A 15,724-nucleotide genomic window follows, 5' to 3' on the forward strand; every position below is an offset into this window, starting at 1 on the left:
TCAGATTGTATATGATTAGAAAAAAACACATTATACAACAATCATCGTCACATTATGAACAGAATTGATAAACCTTCAATGACAATTTTAGTAGCAGCAAACCTTTCTTAACAATGCAAATGAGATTGTGATTTATGTGGTACATTATGATTTAGGGGTCAGAAAGTGGTTTCAATCATATGACTAATAAATGCAATATCAGCACTCATGGTGCATAATCTAACTATGCTGGATTATTCAAAATGGACAATAATAAAGTCTAAACTTCATTCATTTGGTTATGAGAAGTACAGAATAGACACTTATTTCAACATGTCCTATCTACCATTCATAAAAGAAACAATACATATTCAAATTTTTAAAGTTTTTAAACGGTAACTGTTAAATCAATTAAATTATACAAACATATAAGTCTTATTATTGCTCCAAATGTGCTCCAATATAAATCTCTGAAAAAAAGAGCTGCATTCCCATTTTTAACTAAGACAGAACATAAAGTGTTTACAGTTGCAGAAGGTCACATCACATTTTATAATCTTTCAATCATTATTAAAAGTTTGATCTATTTGGAATCATAATATTTTCATACACTCCAAATGGGAAAAAGCAAAAATCCACTGAATGATGAGTAGTTATTTACATTATCACTGATCTTCAGACCTTCCCAAAGACGAACATTCACTTTGTCCCCAACTTGTAGATGCAGTACGGCGCTGTTAGATCCAGAGGTGTTGTGTGGTTGTTCACAATTATACCATGACACCACTTGATATCCGTTATGGTACAAACTGCCACCAGAAGATCCATCCCCTCCCCACCAGTAAGAAGTGAAGCTGAAATAATAGACTCCTGGCACTGGTGCAGTGAAATAACCTGCATCAAACAACAACAATGTAGTATAATTATTTAAAAATGTATATAATTTCAAATTATCTTTATACCGAGTTATTTGGCAGTGTTTTAGAGAGTAAACAATTTTAAAAAACATATACTGTATATTTCAAAGAGGACCGTTGAAATTGCAACAGAAGAAGAAGGAGGGAACAGAGAGAAATACTTTCATAGCATCATCATTGTTCTTTGGCTCATGAGACCAGAAGACACTTTTATAGGTGGTTTGTTTGTGGGAAGGAGACAAAGTAAAAGATGGTAACATGGGATTGATTCAGCAGACTAAATACTGACCTGTGATTGGGCTGTAGGCATTCCCAATGTTTGACACAACATGGTGGTACACCAAAGAGTAAAGAGTAGTCACAGGACCAAGGGTACCATCTACTGGCAGGGCAACAGAAAATGCCACCCGAGGCTGTCCTGGGAGATATAATTATACATATCAGTATTATTAACTTTTCAGTTTCAAAATGTAACACAACTGCACATCAGAGTTTCATTATCTAAATTATACTTTCTTATACTTTTTTTTTTTACTAAATTATACTATTCAGCAATACAGGACTCAAAAATTAAACAAAACCCATTGTAAACTGTATCTTTGCTGCTCAGGCTGTAGTGCACAATCCTTTCTTGGAGCCAGAGCTGCTCTGGTATTAAAAATAATTTTGCTTTGTAAAACCATTGTTTAGAAAACTATATTTTATTACCTCGAACCATTGTACTCAGTTCAGTCGCAGTGCTGGTAAATGCAGCCAGCTCCTTCTCACTGGTCTCCAGCTTTCTGTTTGTTTCCTCCAAGGCTCTCACAGTGGCATCCAGCCGCTCTCCCAAAGCCCCAAGCTCCTTCCACAACATATAGATTGGTGGTTCACAGCCTACCTGGGTAGTTGTTGTGTTTGATGTCGAAATAGCTAATGTTTCTTGCCTTTGCTTGAAATTCTGGTTGTCATTATTCTCTGCCAGGCCTTCTACTGTCTTCTTAGTGAGTGTCTCACTCTCGTTGCTTTCAGCCTGGCAGTCAAATAGACCAGCAAGCAAGCACACAAGTATGATCACTGATATTTTTGTCATTCTCCAGTTTAAGGTATTTGGATTTGTGGGCTTTGTGTGAAGAAACACATTTATAAGCAAGTCCAGGTTAATTATTATCATATATGGTTACAGTGTGTGTCGATGTCAAATGGAGGTGTGCCTTCACTGGTCCTTGGATAAAAATTTAAAAACATGCAGCAATTCCCCACAAAAATGCATTTCGTAAGAGTCTCCCTTATGGAATATCTTATAGTCTATGGTGCACGAGGGGAAGTGTTTTGCGTCAGTGTGTTGTGCAAGACCAAGGACACACACACCTGCGTGCCGACGGGATCTTCTTAAGTAGATATTATTCCAGGATTGTGCATTGAGATGTAGCTTGATCATGCACACGCACACAGCCTCTCCATGAGCCCGGTCAGAAATTATAGACCGTGAATATATAGAAATGCAGCCACACACACTGAATGTATTGTTTGTCTTTCTTGGTTGGAATTGCTGGTGGGTGTGGTGTTACTGTTCATATGTCAGTAGCAGTTATATCAGAATAATATAACATATCGACAAACTTGAATCCTGGTGGTAAAGCATTGTGGCTTGTTTTGTGGTTTAAAGGGTTAGTTTGCTCCAAATCTCAGTCCAGTCATGCAGATAGTTTTATGGGTTTTATCTGATGTGGTTTTGAGATATCTGAGATGTGTGCCTCCACCCCTAAAACAATGGAGGAGAATGGAATTTAATCTGTGCTGCTCTAACCAATGGAAATCTAAGTTTTAAAAACTCAACAGCAGCGTGTATTTCCAGAATCTGTCACGTTACTCTAGATAGCTGCAGATAATGCCCCACTGTGTGACAGTTATCTCTGACACTGTTTCCTCAGAGGAAGTAGACAGTATATGCTAACTGTAATTTTTTGGTCAGTTTCACAATGTCACTTTTCACAGCTCTGGGCAGCACAAATAAAATTCCATTCACCTCCATTGTTTTGAGGTATATAGGTAGAAATGTCCAAGACATATATCTCAAAACCTCAACAGATAAAACCAAAACTCTCACAGATACTTTTATGTATTTTTTTAAGTACAACAATAATGGGGGGGTTTTGTCATTTGGGAGAACTGACTTTTAAACACAACTACATTTTTTTAAATGAGCAAAATATTATTTTCTATATTTCTTATTTTTCCTGCTGTACCAAAAAAATACTGAACCATGACCCCAAAACCTAAGCACATACCGAACTGTAAATTTTGTGCATGTTATGGTTCTGTTTTCAGTCTGACTGTGTCCCTAGCTGCCATTCTCCACTGGCCCTCCAGAGCCCCTCAGACTTTTCCCTTTTTGTTTTGACTAAAGTGGGTGGGAGATGGCTGTTTTGAGTTGCATCTTTTAAGACTTCTGACATGATATCATTAAAGTTGCTCAATCACTAAAGTGTTTTGGGGTTTTTAGTTTTCTGCCACGTGTTTTTAATCCTGTGTTCATGTACTCCTCCACAGTTTGCTTTTCCCTTCACACCTGCCCTGCATTCAGTCTCGTTAGCCTTGCCCTGCTCCCCGTGTCTTCCCCAGCCTGCCTTAGCTCTCAGCCTGCCCTTGTGTCTTGCCACCTGTTCCTTGTTGTTTCATTAGTTCACTTTGTATTTCAGTCCTGGGTTTCAGTTCAGTTTGTTGGATCCTTTGTCCAGTTTGCTCTGCATTGTTCAGTTTTTCTCTGCTTGGTTTGGTTTAGCACTGCTGGCACTCAAGCCTAAATCAAGAATTTATTCTTCAGTCTTGCTCTGCATCTGGGTCTGCCTGTTCTACTCTTAACAGTGTACTGTTACACCCCTAATAGTCACTGACAGAATCTAGAGCACAAAGTAAAACCCATATTGTTTTACCAGTCTTTGTACTTTTATGTCTTTAATTGAAAATTGTCATCTAAGCCAAAAGGTCTATTATAGTACATGATGGGGCAAATATAGTTGAAGCTAATCTCTATGTCCTGCCTTGGTGAAGGTTACAATGACGTGCATGTTGAGATTCTGCTGAAACGTAATCTGTCTGACCCAGTAGCCATGAATAGCTGCTTGTTTATATCCAGTGCCATTTCCTGGCACTGGATATAAACAAGCTGAGTCTGAGAAAGAGAGACGATTTGATCTTAAGAGAAAGATTTGAGAAGGCAGAAAAAGTAATTATGAGAAACAGTACTTGATTCGTTTTCAGTTTTGCAAGATGTAATTGTAATAACCACTGATAGACAGACGGAGTAAAACAAAAAAAGATATTGCTATGGAGTTTACCAGGCGTTACCTGCCAATGGAATGGGAGGAGCGATGGAGGAGAGAGAAGGAGAGGAGGAAAAGAGCGATTGAAGAAGGTGGAAAAGAAGGGATAGAGCAGGACAACCGTGAGCTGAGAAGCATCGTGGCCTACAATGACTCCAGGATGGGGTTGATGAGTGGAAGGGGTGAGAAAGAGGGGTCAGAGGTCCAGGTGAGGTATGGCAGTGGTTCTAGTCAGGAGGGAATTGGGGAGCATATGAGCAAGGAGGCTTTCAGGGATGAAGGACTTGGTGATAACATCCACACATACTGCAGCAAAACCTATCCTAAAGACGTTTTCATGGGCCTTAAGGATTTCTGGGATTCATCACTTCTCACAGACCTGACAGTGACCACTGAGAATGGGAACAGCTTTGGTGTGCACTCTCCTATACTGGCTGCTGTCAGCACTTTCATAGGGGAGCGACTGAGGGAAGAAGGTGGAGTGCAATCAGACAATGATAAGAATAAAGAAATCCATAAGTGGTCCGTGTCTCTGGGTCCAGAGGTTGATCATGTTGGGTTACAGGCAGTTTTGGAGTTTGCCTACACTGGGGTTGTATTATCTTTAAACAAACACACCGTGGCCCAGATTAAGGCAGCAGCTCAAGCACTGGGGGTTCCTAGAGTTCTCGGTCTCTGCATCAAAGAGGAAAGGATGAAGGAAGGTGAAAGTCCCAAGAAGGAAGAGCGAAAGATCTCTGCTATAGAACAGTTGAAGATTACTCTTCAGTCCATTGAACAGCTGTGGGCAGACAGAGTGGGCTGTGATGTAATTCTGGATGTAGATGGAGCCTTATTTCATGGTTGGCACACTTTATATCATTCTAACGAATGTAATTTTGCTGTATCTTGTTGATAATTTGATAGTGGTCAAAGTTTGAAAACTTTATTTGAAAACCTCTTGTGTCTTCCAGTTCACAGAGTTATCCTGGCAGCTAGCAGTGACTTCTTTCGTGGCATGTTCACCTGCGGAATGAGGGAATCCCATCAAACCTATGTTGCCCTTCCCTTCCTGTTAGCTTCTGAGTTAGACATTCTGATTAGGTTCTCCTACAGTGGGACCCTTCCACTCAACTGGGATTGTGTTTTTGAGATCACCTGCACAGCCCTCCAGCTTCAGTTCCAGCCTCCCATCTCGCTTTGCCTTGACTTCATGCGACAGGAAATAGAAGCAAGGTCCTGCCTGGATGTGTTGTCTTTCGCTGAGGCTTATGGGATGACAGAGCTCCTTGAGGAAGCCTATGACTTTGTACTGAGGAACTTCTGGGAGGTGTCAGCCACTGCAAAGTTTCATGACCTACAAGCAGAGAAGCTTCTAGACTTTCTACGCTGTGATGGTCTATGTGTGCCCTCAGAGTTGGCGGTATTTCGAGCTGTAATCTCCTGGGTGGAGGCTGATCCTGAGGATAGATTGGGTCAGGCTGGCTTACTGATGAAGGCAGTTCGCTTCCCCCTCATGACCTTTCGAGAGTTCAGGGAGGTCAGGGCCATTAACCTGCGCATGGAGTGCTTTGGAGACCAGGAGGTGGAACTATATGGCTCTGCACTCAAGGAATTTGGTTTCAGCCTTCCAGAAACCCAGGACCAGTGCCGAGTCAGGCGACCTAAAGATGCTCTGGTTCTGGTCGGGGGAGACCAGCTTAACCCAGATGAGGGTCATCGCATACCATGCAGGGAGCTGTGGTTTGCAAACTCTCTACGCAGTGGTACAGGGTTGGTGAAGAAAATAGAGTGGAAGAGGCTGGGTGAGATGCCAGAAAAGCCAAAGTTCAGGCATGGAGTTGCAGCAATGGGGGGAAGACTGTATGTGGTTGGAGGATGTTACTTCTATACCAAGAATGACATAATGAAATCCACCTACAGGTAAAAAGAGACGTAGTCGGTGCACAAATATTCTCTTCTCACTTTCAGTAACCCAGATTGTCACACAGATGTACAATTGTGGTCTAACTTTTCCCATCTTTACATTTATTGCACACATGCTAGTTATGACCCTGTGCAGGACAGTTGGAAGAGGCTGGCTGACTTGCAGGAGTTTAGAAGTAACTTCTCAGTAGTGGTATACGAAGAGCGCCTTTATGCCATTGGTGGAGATAAGGAGATCAACACCAATGTAGACAGTGTGGAGATGTACAACACTGACACTGACTCCTGGAGGTAAGACTAATGCTTGAAACAGACTACTTGACACACCATCAACTTTTCAAAGCAGAAGTAAACCTGCATTTCTGTACCTCCAGTACTGGCATGTTTTGGCTTTGGCACAGTTTCACCCACTAAGTTGCGATATGTAAAAATACTTACACATGGTATTATCTGAGTAGCCTGTTTAAAGTATATTAGATGGACACATGTGACCAAGATTTCTCATTAGCCACTAGCCTTTCTTACAGTTGGTACCTCTTACTCACCTAGCTATCATATTGTCATAATGGGTGTACGGATCAACACAATAATATTTTGCTGAAGTTAAGTAGTTGATGGATGCTGTTTTCTCCACAATGGCACATAATGACTGAGTTCAATTAGTCAAGGTGCAGCTGATTCATGTTTTATTTTTACAACCACTATTTTTATGTAAACTGCACTTTATGACTGGCAGCTGATACCACTTTTACCACTCACCATTTTTGTCTCTAGGTCTAATAGTGTATGTTAAAATATTTTGCTTTCAACTCTCCATCCTGTCAATGTGACTGGAAACTTCTGGAGATTGATTTGTTTCACCACTTCACTATATTCCTGTCTGATGCCTATTGTTTTGCTCCTTTCAGCTATGTCCAGCCCCTGGACCAGGCTCTGAGTGGCTATGCTGTCAATGTCACAAATGGAGGAATCTTCATCTCTGGAGGTTTCAACTGTAAGTATGTGTGTCTGGTTTCCATGTTCCTGTACCACCCAGAGACCGGAACCACTTACTTGGCAGACATGACCCATGACCGGGCCCAGCATTGCATGGAAGCCCTGCAAGGTCATCTTTATGTTGCTGGTGGTGTATGTAACCTGCAGAAGTTTTACACCGACCAACAAGCCTGTGAGGTGTATGACCCTGTGGCTGATTCCTGGACTGCTTTTGCATCACTGCCTGTGCCCCATGTGGGTGCAGCATCAGCTGTTCTGGAGGAGAAGATCTATATACTGGGAGGATACTGCCAGGATGACTATAGTGAGTCTGGACTGGTCCACCGGTTCAATCCCAGCACACAGCGATGGGAGAACATGGGTAAACTGCCTGGAGCTGTTACTGACATTCGGGCCTGTCTGATGCGATTGCCCCAGCACTTAAGACAGTAACAGGCTGGACAACTTCAAGGTGAAATCCAATTAGACACAAAAACAGGTTATGGCAATCAAAGGTGTTAAATATCAAAATGTGGCGAAAATTATATTAATTGTTAGAAATTGACAGACTTTTTGGTGTGATCTACTAGCAAACATTAATGAATTATACTATTAGTTCTACTTTTTCATGTCAAAATATAAATTATCGGAATTAAAGTCCAGGATGACTTTTGTAAATGCCAGATCCTTTTTGAAGAAGTAGAAATATACACTATGATCAAGCTCAGATTACCAACCAGGCAAAGCAGGCAACTGTCCAGGGGCCCCAAAAGCCCAGGTTTATTCCGTATCAGTCGGGTTTACATAATTTGATTAATTCAAATCAAATTTCCTAGAAATTTGCACCACTGAAGTACCACAATATAGTAATATCAACTATGAAAGGTCCTCCATCTAGTGGCCCTGGTCTAAAAGAGGGGGCTTGTGTAAAAATTAGTATTAAGACCTGAATTGTTTTAGTTTATATTGTAAAGTTGTACTTCATCAAACTGCACACAAAAAACCTGGGGCAAGGTGGTATTATTCAGTCATAGTAGTACTGTATGGTTGCAACAATTCATTTAGCAGTATGTTTGTTCAGTATAAAAAGATCAGAAAATAGTGAAGAATGCCAATAATTATTCTCTGAAGCCCTCTCTGAATCAAAATTACTTGTTTTGTTCTGAAAAACAGTCAAAATCCCAAAGATGTTGAATTTACCATCATTAAAAAGTGTGAAAACTAGAAAATATTTACATTTGAGAAGCTGGCACCAGTGAATTTTTAGCATTTCATTTTTGAATTTAATCCATTAATCAGTTAATCAATAAATCATTTCAGCTCCAGACTGCTATCATTTATTGTGGGGGTCACTGGGGACCCAACAACACATTTTTGCCCTGGGACCCCATAGAAGGTTAATTCAGCCATGACTATGATCATCTAAACAAAATCAGTCAGTTCCATTTTGTATGGTGTTTTATTGTAGAAACAGATGATCATTTTGTATGTGAAAGAATTCAAAAACACAGAATCAATAACAAAGGAGATAATAATGCTACATTTTACACACTTGTAACATAAAATTGAAACATTAAGACTGAATTGTAGAATTTTAACAAAGTTAATTAAGTTTTTGTGATGGTTTTGATTATGGTTTACAGAAAATCTATATATACTCCTCAATTTTTAAAATATTTTTAAGAAGTAATAGTGTCAGTTGTTTATTTGTCTCATGCAAGTGCCAACCTGTAGTGGATAAACATTTGTCAAAAAAAAATAAAACAACAAATGCAAAGAACATAACTTTCCATAGTACATATTTCAAGCTCTACAGATAAAATGGGCCATGAAAAGGTTTAATTCCTAAAACAGTTATCATACCACCATAATTTAAAGCCCTTAAATCATCACACAATTAGCAATGAAACATGAACATGAACTTCACCTAAATGACATAACAAACACCCTTTTTTTCTTAAGGGATACTACTAAACCTACTATGGTAGTAGTATTCAGTAGGATTCAGAATTCTGGATTATACTCATGAAATGCAATAAGTATTTTAGATAAAGTCCAGGCCTGTACACCTCATCATTTGCATGCAGGAAGTAAACACAAAGTACAGTACTATCCTCTCTGTCAGGGAAAGGCATATGATCCTTAAATTAATGATGTTTTTTTAAGTGGACCCATGATTTAACCCATGTTTAATCATATACATAAAAATACATTCTTATTTTTTGGATTTCAACAATGTATCGTAATAAATCAACACAATAAATAAAGAAATCAATCTCAGGATAATTGCACTCACAAGAGAAATTGCTGAAAGGAAGAAAAAAACAAGACAAAAAGCATCTTGTCCACATTCTTAACCTCAAAAATCTATGATGTTGGGAAAACAAGGAACCCACTGAAGACACTTGTATGTATTTTCCCACCTTCCCAAAGGATGATGTTTACAGTGTCATTGGCATTTAATTCAAGAATTACTGTGTTGCTGGTGGTGTCACTGGCATCCGGTCCTGTGAATTCCCAGGTGCTCACTTGGTATTTCCCGTTTTTCACCAAGATGGCTCCTGAGGTGTAGCTGTTGTAGCCAAAAGTCATGAAGGAAAAGTGGTAAACCCCTTTCAGTGGAGCAGTGAAGCAACCTGAAAAAGAGAAAGTCATTTCACATGACTCAAATTATAACCGGATTTCCATCCTTGCTTGAAAGGATTTTTTTCCCGTACTTTACTGGTCTTCTTAGTTTGTAGGCTAAATATTAAGCTTAAGCCAGCAGTTGGTTAGCTTAGCTTAGTTTAGCATAAAGACTGAAAACAGCTCTAGCCTGGCTCTTTGGGAAGGTAACAAAATTCACCTATCAGCACATTTTTTAATATGTTATATCACATTTGTTTACTCTGTACAACAACAGAGGTCACTATTTCTTTTCATATCGGGCTGTCATTGGTCAGTTTTTTGGAGATTAAATATATTGAACATACCTGTTTTACTGTTGTAAGCGTTGCCAATGTTTGTGAAGACTCTGTTGAAGATCAGAATACTGCTGGTGCTGGCAGTTTTGGGTCCAGTGAACACATCACGAGATTCGATTATAGTTGCAGAAAATGCCACCTTAGCATTGACTAAAGAATGGAAAGTAAACATTGTTTAGTTGAGAGCTATTTCACCTTTAAATATTTTACCTTTATCGCCAATTACATGTAGAGTCTTGAAATATTTTTTCTGCCCTTATCTTCTGCTTTAAGACTATCCACCTTCAGTTTTAGTCTATTTTGTTCCTTAACTTTTCTCTCAATGTTTGTTATTCCTATTAACAGAAACAGATCATTATTTTAAAAAGGTAATTTCACATTTTCCCCAAACCATTCAACAGTTATGATAAACAGCAACATAGAGCCGTAATCAGTCTAATAGATTGGTCTCTTTATTTTCAAAAATGTAGAGTCAAGGGATATTTAATAATCTTTACACCTACCTGCAGTTTTGCTCTTGAGAGTGTCAACGTCAGCCTTCTGCTGGTTGACTGTAGTGTTTTGTATTTTCAGCTGTTCGTCAACATGCCTGAATTTGCTCCCAGTTTCTTCCATAAATTTACTGACTTTAGCTTTTTGTTGTTTGAGTTTTGCACTGAAAGCTTAGAACAACAATAAAGTCATAGCAATTTCATAGGAATACATTTTATTCAAGACATTTTCTCATCCAATTCATGAAAATTATTTTTAATAAAGGTTGCTCTATGCACATATAATTTGGTAGAAGTTAACATAAATATTAAATGTTTTAAAAGTTACCTTTACTGTTGTCTTGTATTTTCTTCAGTTCAGTATCAAGGTCTGTCTTTGTGGCATCCAGTCGGGCTTCAACTTTGCCTTCAAGCTCCTGGGTTGTTGTGTTAAGATGGGACAGTCTATTTTTATATAGATTCAGGAGTTTTTGTGTGTCACTGAACGCACCCTTGGTCTCTGTCTCCAGATTTTCAAGCTTGGCTTTATTTTCCCTCAACTTTCTCTCAGTTACATTGAGTCTCTCTTCAATCTCATTGATGTTTACTCCTTCTCTTTCCCTGGATTTGCGCAGTTCTTGAATCTCTTTCTTCAGGCTAGAAATGTCATCGTTGTTTTCTTGCAGCTGTGTCTTTGTGTGGTTGATTTCCATCTTAGTTTGTAACTTAATCCTTTTAAGCTCCTCTTGTACACTGGAAAGAGTCTCAAGATTTTCTCTGGTCTTACCTTCAACAGCAGCAATCCTTTCTTGCAGCTCCTTTTGGTTATCTTTGAGTGTTTTATCAAGGTATTCAATGTTTTCATAATTTGAACAACGAGTTGGTGAATCTTGTTTTGTTTCACCCTCACACTGCCGTTTATGTGGGAGCTTGGAAAATGCCAGTCCAAATAAAGCAAAAAGGAAAAGCATCTTTGTGGCCATTTTCAGTGATAAGATATGTTCTCCTCTTCTCTTCTGTACATAACAGCTGTCTGCAAAATTAGCAATAAGTTGATGGCTCTCATGAGGCAGCTCCTTTTATCTTTGACAGGACAGCCCAAATCTGACAATGAGGGTGGAGGAAGAACGTTCTCACACAAATGTCATTTAGGGAATGTCCCTCGCCACTCAGAGCAAACAACAAGGAAACAACAGAGCCAGGAAATCTCTTTAATTTTCTGTCTTGTGTAGTCTACTCTTACCCTCCTTCTGCCTCTCCCGTGTAGAAATTAAGCTGAATCAAAATTTTAACTGCAACTCATTTCCTTGTTTTTTTTTTTGTCCATGCACGACACACTCACTTTAATATCCTAGTACATTTCTTGATGTATTTTGGTTGTGTGAACCATCCATGTGTTAAATATATGCATGTGTAGGTCTGTTATGTTGTTGGTTGTATTCAAATTGTGTTATTTTAAAGCAATAACACAATGGGATAAGTCCTTTTTCGCAAAAACCCTACAAATTCAGTCATGTCTACCATCAGGTCAAGCATTTCAGCTGACAGATCACATATAAATCATATGGATTCAAGGATTGAGTGACCAGTGGGAATGCGTCTCAAAAGTACTTTACATAAAGTACATTTAAACTGTTGACTTCAGTCTACTATTGATGTTCTGTTATGTCTTCTGTCTGTCTCCTTTGTCAATGTAACCTCAGCTGGTACCTCAAGCCCTTACTGTCAAAAGAACCTCTGTGTTGTTGTCAAATCCAGCACAAAATTTCTGGAAGTTTTTAATTTCAAAGAATTATATGATATGAGATGATCTAAACCAATCCAGAGCCAAACCATTCATTCATATATATTTTATGCCATGTAATATACATAATGTGTATGAGATGCACTTTCTGCCCATTTTAATTCCGTAGACTTGAAACATGCTGAATATAGTGATCACCAGCGCACAGTGATAACAATGTTCACACCAGGGCCAAAAGCATCTGATAATATAGTACTTACAGTATTAGTATCACTAATAAATTTTGAAAAGTTCCACTGAAATAGTCACTGCTGTTATTATGAACAAGGAAAATATGTATGATGCATGTTTCGTTTCAAAGTTAGGAACGAGGAACATGAGGCGGAGAAAAACATGCTTTACGTTGGAACGAGGATGTAGACAAGAAAAATGCTGATCAAAGTGATAACTGATGACACAGGTATGCTGACAGACAGACCACATTAACCCAGTGATGTAGTGTATGCAAGTCAAACCAGTCTAAAAAGGTTGTACAATGTCAGCTACTTTGGGCTGAAATAGTTTAATTTTCATGAATTTGTGTTCATTAAAATTACATTTCTTATTGTAGGGCAGTAACTTATCAGTTCTATTGTAATTTTGAAGAAACACTTGATGTAAATTAACCCTATATCCTTTACTTTTTGCTTTTTCATATTAGGGCTTTGGTTTTGATTGAAACAACTACACACATTAACAACTTCAATGCATTATACTGTGGAATACAAGCACCAGGAGGTTAATTTTTTCCTTTGTTTTTGGATCAGTGTTTTTCAAAGTCCACCTTTTATACTGTACAGGTCGCCACATTAACACATGCACACATTTCTGTTTTTACGCAACACTGCTCCCTGTTGCTCTACGTATATAGCACAAAGTATGATGCAATTTGCATTTTTCATCTCTCTCTCGGCCACTCTTGCTTCATTATTTGCTTCTTGCAACTCAAAGCTAAGCCATTAAACAAAAAAAGTTAATAAACCTGAAGGCTTCAAGGAACATAGACTTGTCCAGACTGAACTGTATGATCATTTGCAAGATTTGAATTGCTTTGTGGGAAATCCTAAACAGTCTAACATCATGCATGTGATGTCTCTTGATACTTTCCTTTTTATATTTTGTTTATTGATTGATTCTTAATTGACATCTGGGAATATGAAACCAGCTGTATCATTTCACTTCAGGCAAACCCAAGTTGAACTGACAGTAAACATTCTTAAATAAAGACAAAAAGGCCCTTAAAACAAATATTTTAATAACTGTGTTATACTTCACTTACACTAAAAAAGAGACAGGCAGATAATCTGACATTGAAAAAGTCTCTGAAGTGTCATCACTGTGCATCATCATTTTTTTTTAAAAATGACTGACTGACTCCCAGAAAATCAATCCTGCTATAATTTTGTATGCACAGGCAATAATCTTTAAAATCTGATATTTTCCAATGAAATGAAGCCCTTCTCATTTGAAGCTGATTGAAAACATATACAGTGTGTGGAAATACACTAAGTCCCTTAACTGGAGAAGTTCTGATACTACTTGGTACTGGGTTATTTCGGTATGAGTACCGATATCTAGCCCTACACAGTTTTAGATATTTTACTGGTACACACTCACAAAATCCTCCCAGTAGGCCTGCCAGGACACGACTTGAACTAGCACCTCAACACTGCTTACTCACTGACACCTAAGCACCCTCCTCAATGAAGAGAGCAGGTATATAAGCCTCCACAGTCTGCAAGGAAAAATATCCAAGATAACACAAAATCACAATTGAAGAAATGGAGTTCAGGTCTTTGCTTCTGCTGACCCTTTTGGGATTCTTGTTGGTGGACGGCAAAGTGAAACATGTAGAAGAATGTCAGATTGATGTTAAAGCACTGAAGGACAGGCTCATTGCGACTGAAGAGGAGGTGATGACACAGAAAGCTGAAGTGGACAGACTGAAGAAAGAGAATGAAGGTATGAGAATATAATTATCACAGATATTTCTGCTGAAATTATAAGGAATGCGTTTATTCTTTGTCATTAATTGACTTTAAAATGTACTTTACAGACATGCAAATGAGACTGAATGCCACAGAGGAGGAGATTGACAAGCTGAAACAGAATGTTGGTAATGGTAAGATGATCAAATATGAAAGTTTGTGTTACCACTGTTCAATATTGTACTTCAGTACTGTATTATTTTAATTATTTAGATTTCAAGTAATTAGTAAAATTTTCTGTGATCATGATGTATACACTGTATATGTATATGATTATATTGTTTATGTTGATAAAACTTTGAAGATTTGGAAAAAAAAAAAAAAAAAAAAAAAAAATACCACCTGTGTGTGTTCTTGTCTGTGATTGTTTTTATGTTTATAATTTCTCCATGTAACTGCCTCTCCACAGATACTCCTAAGATTGCATTCTCCGCCTCTTTGGTAAATTCTGGCGAGATTTACAGAGGACCGAGTGCAGACAAGACCCTGGTTTTCAAAAGGGTCTTCTCAAACACTGGCAGTGGTTACAGTCAAGATACAGGTACTGTAGACTGTGTGTGTGGACCAAGTATTCCTCATAGGAACATAAATCTGTTTACGCTGTCATGTTGTGGGGACCCACCTCCCTTATGGGGACAAAAAGCAAGTCCCCTTAACGTAAATCAGACTTGGTAAGTCAATGTTACGTCATCTCAAGTTATGAAACACTAATGTGTGTGTGTGTGTTTGTGTGTGTGTGTTTTCCTGTGTGCACCTCAGATGTATTTGTCGATAAGTCAATAAGTTGCACTAAATGTCCTAAGGCTGTAAAACTAACACATCTGGTTCTGGTATTTCAAACAAGATCAAACAGGAATTTGCTAATGCTGTTTGACTCAAGTCCCTACTGTGTTCTTGTGCTTTTTGTGGTGCTGACTGAAGTTTAAGCTGCACTAATCAATATTTTCATATTAACAATGGATAAAATGACTAAGTGTTATATATAAGTTGTCGGTTTTACTGACAAACCCATAGAGAATTATTACCCGACTGTTTTGTTCTTCTCTGTTCTGTGTTTTTGTCTACTTTGGATCATTGTTTTGGTTTCCTGGCCTGAAAAGCTACTCTCATAAACCTTGTTTCCAGAAGAAGCAGGCAGTTTTTTTTTTGTTTTTTTTTTTAGCAAAAGACTCTGATAAACTGACTGTACCCTACCTGTACAGCACCAAATGGCAGGCAGACAAAGTTAGCAACTACCTGAGGAACATGGTTAAGCATCTAACCGCTAAAGAGACAGATATTTGCCTCAAGCGTTAGTAAAAAAAACAAAATAGAGCACACAGATCCACACACTAAGGTTTGGCCCTGCCTCTCAGAAAAATGTGAACAAAACTCAAACCTACTTGTAATTTGAATAAAACTTCTTGCATCTGCTTGTTTTTGCTCTGTTGCAGGAATCT

At 38.5% G+C, this 15,724-nt stretch overlaps 3 protein-coding genes across 3 annotated transcripts; 1 reads left to right on the plus strand and 2 right to left on the minus strand.

The window, feature by feature from the left end:
- Window positions 1-440: 440 nt before the first annotated feature.
- Window positions 441-1,966, minus strand: LOC121889856 (complement C1q-like protein 4). The gene is made up of 3 exons (XM_042402075.1): window positions 1,605-1,966; window positions 1,186-1,314; window positions 441-873 (listed from the first exon to the last, which is right to left on the minus strand). Exons 1-3 carry the CDS (start codon window positions 1,750-1,752, stop codon window positions 584-586), a joined length of 567 nt encoding a protein of 188 aa, XP_042258009.1. The 5' UTR covers window positions 1,753-1,966; the 3' UTR covers window positions 441-583.
- Window positions 1,967-3,480: 1,514 nt separating this feature from the next.
- On the plus strand, window positions 3,481-9,434 carry si:ch211-63p21.8 (kelch-like protein 33). Its single transcript, XM_042400329.1, has 4 exons — window positions 3,481-5,043; window positions 5,155-6,103; window positions 6,227-6,397; window positions 7,015-9,434. The coding sequence occupies exons 1-4, from the start codon at window positions 4,206-4,208 to the stop codon at window positions 7,532-7,534; spliced, it is 2,478 nt and encodes an 825-aa protein (XP_042256263.1). The 5' UTR covers window positions 3,481-4,205; the 3' UTR covers window positions 7,535-9,434.
- Window positions 9,435-9,439: 5 nt separating this feature from the next.
- LOC121888820 (autophagy-related protein 23-like) lies at window positions 9,440-11,519 on the minus strand. Its single transcript, XM_042400330.1, has 4 exons — window positions 10,864-11,519; window positions 10,548-10,706; window positions 10,054-10,194; window positions 9,440-9,717 (listed from the first exon to the last, which is right to left on the minus strand). The coding sequence occupies exons 1-4, from the start codon at window positions 11,495-11,497 to the stop codon at window positions 9,449-9,451; spliced, it is 1,203 nt and encodes a 400-aa protein (XP_042256264.1). The 5' UTR covers window positions 11,498-11,519; the 3' UTR covers window positions 9,440-9,448.
- Window positions 11,520-15,724: the final 4,205 nt, after the last annotated feature.

This window comes from Thunnus maccoyii, chromosome 22 (assembly GCF_910596095.1).
Source record: "Thunnus maccoyii chromosome 22, fThuMac1.1, whole genome shotgun sequence".
NCBI lineage: Eukaryota > Metazoa > Chordata > Actinopteri > Scombriformes > Scombridae > Thunnus > Thunnus maccoyii.